The sequence below is a fragment of the Galeopterus variegatus genome, unplaced genomic scaffold (assembly GCF_000696425.1).
Source record: "Galeopterus variegatus unplaced genomic scaffold, G_variegatus-3.0.2 Scaffold1319, whole genome shotgun sequence".
In the NCBI taxonomy this organism is placed as follows: domain Eukaryota; kingdom Metazoa; phylum Chordata; class Mammalia; order Dermoptera; family Cynocephalidae; genus Galeopterus; species Galeopterus variegatus.
In genome coordinates, this window is record NW_007727430.1 from 127,508 (window position 1) to 135,604 (window position 8,097).

Here is an 8,097-nt window from a genome sequence, read left to right on the forward strand (position 1 = left end):
AAAAAAAAAAAAAAAAAAAAAAAAAAAAAAAAAAAGAGTGTGGTGCTGATAATACCAAAGTCCAGAGTTCAAACCCTTTACAAGCCAGCAGCAAAAAAAAAAAAAAAAGTATTGGGCTTCTTTTATGCACCATGTATTGTGCTAGGTGCTAGATATGTAAAAATGAATATGACACAGTCTCCTTGCCATCAAAAATCATATGGCAATCCAGCGGGGGTATACTGACACATAAACAGATAGTTATAATGACATCTGCTAAGTGATGTGATGGAGCTTGCTTAGAAAATACAAAAGCTAGTCATCCAATTTCTCTTGGGTTAAAACTCAAAACAAAGAACCTAACTAAAGTACTGGAACACCTAGAAATTTTTTAAGAAAAAAATAATAATCATAAATTCTGTATAATTTATGAGAGCTGCTACGGCATGAGTAAAGATCTCTACTTTTTACATTAAATTCAGGTTGGAAATTGGTCATGCTTTGTGTTAATATGTGAGTAACCATCTCTATCAACTAATGAAAGTTCGTTAATTCATTTGTCTCTGGATTTCTACAACTATGACTTAGAAATTGAAGACTGTGCCGCACTCATCCAATGTAGATGGAGCCTAAACAACCTCACACAAGCCACAAACTTCCAACCAGAAAAGCAGAGGGACAAATACTGCCCTTTAGCATGGGTCTGCTCACCTGGCATGAACAGGCAAGCAGAATACCTGCCAGCAAAGGCTAATTTATTACTGTCCAGGAGCCTTAGAGAATGCTTTGTAGATGACAAGAGATGCTGCAAAACAAGAGTATTATAAAGAAAAAGTTAATAGAGAAAATAAAAGCAATCTACAAATTAACAAACTGGAAAATGCCCTGCTATGGCAGCTGGATTAGTGTTAGAACAAATGAGACACGAAGCCCCAGAGACACCTCCTGGGGCATTGTTCTGTCCCACAGAGCTCTCTTCTCAGTCTTGTGCCCTGCTTTGTGAATCTGCTGACTAAAAGGAGCTCTGGACCACCAAAAATGGCTTAGGATGAAGAAAATATGAGCCTTTAGAAAAGATTCAGTTTAAAGCAATTACAGAAGGTTAAAAAAAATGCAAGTGAATGCTGAAAATCACATCTTCATAAAAATAGCTAGAAGTGGTGTTTTGACAAATAAGAACATTGCAACTGTCAACACCCATTTATTAATGCTCATCAATAAATATTAACCCATTAAACTTTTTAACTCCATTTTTATGAAAATGTGAGGTTAAAACCCTGTGATAAATGACATGAAATAAGAGTATATTCTTAAGTTATCTTCTCTAAACCATTGTAAACAGAGGGATGGAGAGTGGTAAGGAATAAATCTATCCACACAGCTCTGGAGCATTGATTTATAAAAAACAGGATAAACATATCTAACAAATCATAAAATTAAGCTCTTGGTAAAAACTTATAGCTAATGGACTAAACTAAAGACATATTAGAGTAAATGGTGTGAAAATGATTTTTATGAACTAATAGATATAGCGTTTTAAATGGAGTTCAAATTGAGTTCATCTTAAATTTTGAGTCATTAAACCATGTGGCATTTTATATCTTCTCATATTAGCTTAAACTCTGAAGACTGGAGTTTAAAAACCTAAAAACTGTAGAAATAATGCAAATGTGACATTTGAGGGGGAAATCACTTTTCTTTTACTCTTGTAGATATTAGAAGAAATTTGTCAGAAAAACAACTGGGGACAACCAGTGTACCAGCTGCACTCTGCCATCGGACAAGACCAAAGACAACTATTCCTGTACAAAATAACCATTCCTGCTCTGGCCAACCAGAATCCTGCCATGTGGGTAACTTCTCCAAATTCCTAATCATTTACATTTTAGCATAAGATTCATTTGTACATTAAGTGTATTTGGTCACTATATAAACAAGGTAAATACTCCAGTTTACTATGGACTCATTTGTCATTAAATGCAAAGGTTGAGATTGTGTAGTTGAAATGTGTGTGCTGGCTATGAGGCTGGCTTCTGAAAGCCCCCAAATTTCATATACACAATGCAGACTGTGTATATAATCAACCAATGAAAAACAGCAGGTAGTGTAAAATGTATTAGAAATGAAAACTATAGTGCATTCTTGTATCTGTGCTGTATTTAGGTTGTACCATATGAAACTGCCATTTTTATACGTAATAATACCATGCCCCATCATTTAATTTTTGGACCAACAGTATGATCTCTCAGTTAGTGGATATCACCTTCTGAATTTTGCCTTGAGCCTGAATTTCTATACATTTTAGAAACCATTTTGTTTCATATATACCTTAAAAAGCCATATAGTGAGTTATAGGTGTGTTTCAGAAATGTCATCAACCACCAATGTTCTAGGTTAATTCACAAATATTCCTACGTGCACACACAAAGGTATTTCAAAAAGTTCATGAAAAAATAGAATTAAAAAAAATAATGCAAATCTTTTCATAATCTTTTTGAAGACCCCTAATATATTTAGAAGCTTTCATAGCAACAAGAATGAAAAATACTCACACAAAATTCCACCATCTAATGTCTTAAAAAGCTGACAGAGCCTTAGGTTTTCACCCAACTCAGTAGCACAAGTTTAAACATGCCTGTCCTGACTATGCTTTCCAGCCACCCTTTCACACCTCCAAAGCTAAGTGCTTATGTGGATGAAGCAAAGACATATGCGGCCGAATACACCCTGCAGACCCTGGGCATCCCCACTGATGGCGGTGACGCTGGGACCGCAGCTGCTGCTGCTGCCACTGCCTTCCCAGGTATGGGAACTGTGCCAGAAATGGCACCCTGCAGAGAGCGTTTGGGAAACTCTTCTTGGTACCACGAACTCGTAGAATTGATGGCAAATTCCACCTACAGTAAATCCAATTTGCACCATCTGTGGACCAAGAACAGTTTTCCAGATGAGTGAACCTTGAAAGCATGAGGCAAGAAAACTGAGCAGAGCAGAGGAAGTAGGTTTGAGTCCCAGCTCAGCTTTAAGCAACTGTGTGATCTTGAAGGAGTCAGTCTCTGAGCCTGGTTTATTTGGGCTTCATTTGGTTTTTACTTTTAGAGAGAGTTTGGGACAATCTATTAATAGCTGGTGTTTATTTGAACTCTTATGTGCTAGGCACTCCCCTAAATGCTGAAAACCTTTATACGATATCAGGAATGCTCGTGACACCACTAAGAGTTAGGTTTGATCATAATGCCCATTACACGGATGAAGAAACCGAGTACTGGAAAGAGTAAGTAATTTGGTCAGTGTCAGTTAGCTTTTAAGCAGTCCTTGAATTCATGCCCCAATTCTAATAGCATTCTACTTTTATTACTTTGCTTTTGTGTAGATCACATTTTTAAAAAATTAAGCTAAAAATTGTGTGTGAGTGTGTGTGTGTGTGTGTGTGTGTGAGAGAGAGAGAGAGAGAGAGAGATCCTTTCAATATGTAAATAATCAGGTCTCAGTGGATCTGTTCTATAATTTTGGTCTGGAGCATATGCTGGTTTCTTAAGATAAAGCCTATCTGTAGATCAACATGCCTTCAGGGGTCACAGGGGTCCACAACAAATGCTAATAATTAAAAATGAATCCTCTGGGCCGGCCCCGTGACTCACTCAGGAGAGTGCGGCGCTGGTAGTGCCGAGGCCACGGGTTCAGATCCTACATAGGGATGGCCGGTGCGTTCACTGGCTGAGCGTGGTGCAGACGACACCATGCCGAAGGTTGTGATCCCCTTACAGGTCAAAAAAAAAAAAGAAAGAAAAAAAAAATGAATCCTCTAAGATTCATTTAATCTAAGATTAAAGGGGCCAGGCAAGAAACTTTCTGGAAATTTTTTCTCAGCAGTTAGAGTAACTCCATTCTTTCTCTGTAATAAAAAATTTATTTCTTTAAAGAAATTTGTCATTCTGACATTGTGTCAGCATGCCCCCCAAATCCAAATTAGAGAGTCTGACTAGACCTATAAATAGGACATTCCTATCAATTGAGTAATTCATATATTGACCATGTATAGGTGTGAGAACTTCTATATTCCTCACATCCCAACATCTGGGGTTTGCTCTCATTTTCTTTTATTCCTTAAAAAATCTGAATATATACTCCATTCTGGCAAGTGAAGCTAAAGCTAATCATGCTTCACACATGATTGTGACCTTAATTCTAGCTTTGTTTCTGGGTAAGAACATAAAGACGCTCTGCAGTGAGTCACTTCAGGGTTACCAAGGTAACAGCTGACACTATACAGAGCAAGGTCCTCCCTGGGCCATCAGCCCCTGTGTTTGCTTCCCATAAAGCAGGGTGTTTATAAGCTACTCGGGACCTATGCTGGGGCTTCGCAGCTCTTGGAGAAAGTTGAGCCCCTGTCGTGCAAAAAGCTGCACCCCAAAGACACCTATCTAACATACTGTAAAAGCAAATGAGTCACTGTCAGGGGCATTTTAAAGTTTTCTTTCACTTTCGAAAGGATTTGCTTTTACCCAAGAATGTTTTATCTTTTCCTCACTTCTATTTGCTCTTGTAAGAAGTTAAAAATATTTAGGGCATGAGAATTGTCTTGGGAATGCCTAAGAATTTGAGAGCCTCTCTTATATCTTTGCTGTGAGTCAAATAAAAAATAATAGGCTCCAAGGGAAGAATCTGTGTAAAAAACTATGCCCTTACACTTAGGAAATTAGCCAAATTGAAAAGGAAAATTCAAAGATCCTTAAAAATAAAATCTGTGCTACACACACACACGCACACACACACAGAGAGAGAGAGACCATTTACTTACTCACTTACTTTAAAAATACTATTTCCTAAATTATGAAAGTAATTGTTAACACATTTCTCATATCCTTGGAAAATGTACCAAACTTCACTAGTACATTAGTCAGCATTACTGCCCAAAGTGAACGAGCCAAGGAGTAGATTCAACTTAAAAAAAAAAAAAAAAAAATTGCCCAGCCAGCTTCCTGCTACCACTTCCTGAGAAGTCACCAGAAAAAAAATCAATGTGTCTGGGGCTGGGCAGACTTGCACCGCACATAAACCAAATGTGCTTTTTTATTAAATCAGGTCCCCATTAGTTTAAGTATACTTCTTCCTTTTTCTTGTTGTCTTTCACAATTTTTGGATCATCTCAGAAATACCCAGGTTTTGGTCTAAAACATTAAGAGGGAAATATTGTTTTTGGATAGTGGCTATTACAACCTCTTGTTCAAAAGCAAAGGTTCATGAGCTAGACATAATGCCAACGTGAGAGCATGTGGGTGATTTCCTTCTCACGCAAACTCTTTGGTTCTCTGAGGGCAAGGACCAGTATCAAGGCCTCTGAATTCACCGAGGACAGGGTTGATAGTGGGGTGAGAAGAAGGTGTTTTTGCTCTTCACAGTTAGGTCTAGACATGGAGTATGGAGGAGACAGGCATTCGTTTGTATGATGTTATGCAGATACGCACTAAAACTTTACAGTATTTCTCCTACTAGTCTATCCAGTCTCCACACATTCTTCTTGGATGAAGGCAATGAATTTTAACATTTATTTAGACAGGTGTGGGGATGCAACAGAACCAGACCCACAGAGTCCACTCCATGCCCTGCCAACTCCTCAATAACCTCCCCTCCTTTATAGATTCTGAGACTCTCTGAAAAAAGTTCTAAATCCCAAGATTTAATCAACTTAGTGTCCTGTCAAGCTTCAGTTTCTAATTCAGTTTCTAATTCTCTTAGTGTGAGGTGATTCTGACACAGGGGATCAACCCTACTTTGAGGAACACTGTCCTAGGACTTTTCAAATGCCATTTAAAGATCACTGAGTCCAAATATTGTGTCCCCTGAGAGCACCTTTTAAAATGTACGTGTTAACTTTTACCTTCAAGCAATATATTAAATGTTCATATTCCTGAAAGAAGACAATAAGCCAGAAGGGAGCTAATCTGAATCCCCTTCATAAAGTTTTCTCTGCTTTCTCCTCTAGGATATGCTGTCCCTAATGCAACTGTACCTGTGTCTGCAGCCCAGCTCAAGCAAGCAGTGACCCTTGGACAAGACCTGGCAGCATACACAACCTATGAGGTCTACCCCACTTTTGCAGTGACTGCCCGAGGAGATGGATATGGAGCCTTCTGAAGATATCTTTCTTTTAATTTAAGAATAACACACATGAAACTCTATATAGAACTAGTAAACCTCAACTCAGTCTCCTAATGATTATAAGTAATACCTTTCCTAAAGCAATGCCTTTCCTGAGACTGTGTAGCTTATACAGCCTGCAGAATCGTGAAATGAGAACATTATTCCTAAATGAAATCAAATGTTAAAGAGCCTTTTGTTTAACAGAAAGCCGAAGAGCCATTGCCCCCAAAAGTTGGTCTTCCAAGGTTCCTGAGTGTCCTGGGAGTATGTTTACAAACTCTGACAGAGTAGAGAGAGATCTTCTGACAAGAGTTGGGGCTAAGCAGACCTAGGCAGTCAGTAACAACAAAGGATAGCCAAGTCAACTCCAGAGACTTAAGCCCCTGCTCACAGCTGCTTTTGTGATACACAAAGTCACCAGGAGGCAAAAGGAAGGTAGAAGGATGTTTTTCCAAATTCATGCACCATTGCCCACTGTGTGGGGCATGATTGCAGGCCCAAGCTCAGGAAAGACTGTCCAAGACCGTATAAATTCAACCTCGCTTCAGTCTGAAAATTCCATCCAGTCAATTTGTCATAGATTGGGATTTTCCTATCCCCTGCAGCCCCGGGGGAATTCCTAGAAATTGATATGATGTGTTGCAGATATGGTTAAAGCAAATCCAGGCCCCATTATTCATTCAACTCATTGGCGCACACCGATTCATGCCTAGAATTCCTACCCATCCCAAAGATCCCCACAACATAAGAATCATGCCAACATGAAATGACTTTTTCTCATTTAAAAAATTTTGACTTATCCACACTGATTTATTTTTCATCTCAGACTCATTTTGTCCAATATCATAAAAAAGTAGATCAGATCTACAGAATATCATTTATGGTACTTTTTCTTATTCAGCAAAAGGGCTGAAAAGTCATTTCAAACAGCTAAATGAAGATTCGCTCTTATTTCTTTGATCTTTTTGCAGCACCCATGCCACCATCCACATTCAGAGACAGTTTTATTAACTTGGGGTTTGCCTTGGATTATCTAACCCACTTTTATTAAATCTACTAAGAATTTCTCTACCTTCCCTTCTTCTTACTTTCAGTAAGTATCAGGCAGCTTTATCATACCTGAGTCCTTTTGTCTTGAAGCTGTCACAGGAAAACCTTCCACTCATCACTGCTGATTAGAAGCTGTTTGTTCAGACACACAGCAAGGGTGTTATTTCACGAAATCTCCTACAGTACAGTCTTGGGCCTCTTCTCCAGAAATATCTGATGGTGGTGGGTGCTACAAAACCTGCCATGGGTTTTGCCATACTTGTAAATGATTACTTTTGCTTAAAACAGAAATAATCAAAGTCCAACACCAAATGCCTATTACTACTACTCTGACCTCATTAGTGGTTTAAGACATACAGTACTAGAATCTCCATTTTTAAAAAAAACCTTGGCCCTTGTGAATTCTACAGGACTCAAGGCAAAACCTAAACGCAAAGACACAGAAAATTTTGTCAACTCCTTAATGGAATTCTGTGAGCCAAAATCAGGCCAGATTCCAATCAAAATCTGGTAAATTACAATCAGAATCTAAAGTCCTTGTAACCTTTCAGTTCTACTGACTCTAATCAAATGTCAAAGGCCTCAAAGCTACCCCTGAAACTCTGAAAGACCCTGTGCTTTCTGTTTTACTTTTGGTTTCTCATATTCCCAAGGACAGTAATTCCCAAACTGGCTGCACACTAGAAACACCTGGAGAGCTTTTAAAAATGCTATTGCCAAGATCACACCTCATACCAATTCCACCAGAATGTCTTGGAGTGGGAACCTGGCATCAGTATATTCCAAAGATCCCTAGGTGATTTCAATGTGCAGCTAAGTTTGGGAACTGTTACAGTCTTTATATTTCGATTACATCCATTAATTTTTTTTTCTTTTTTCTTTTACTTCTATTAAATAGAAAAATGCAAGAAATAATTGTCTAAG

At 38.4% G+C, this 8,097-nt stretch overlaps 1 protein-coding gene across 1 annotated transcript in view; it reads left to right on the plus strand.

The window, feature by feature from the left end:
* Positions 1 to 6,117, plus strand: part of A1CF (APOBEC1 complementation factor) — a 90,960-nt gene extending 84,843 nt beyond the window's left edge. The window contains exons 11-13 of the mRNA XM_008576260.1: positions 1,692 to 1,828; positions 2,637 to 2,782; positions 5,966 to 6,117. Coding sequence (XP_008574482.1) covers positions 1,692 to 1,828; positions 2,637 to 2,782; positions 5,966 to 6,117 — 435 coding nt within the window. The remainder of the gene's footprint in view (positions 1 to 1,691; positions 1,829 to 2,636; positions 2,783 to 5,965) is intronic.
* Positions 6,118 to 8,097: the final 1,980 nt, after the last annotated feature.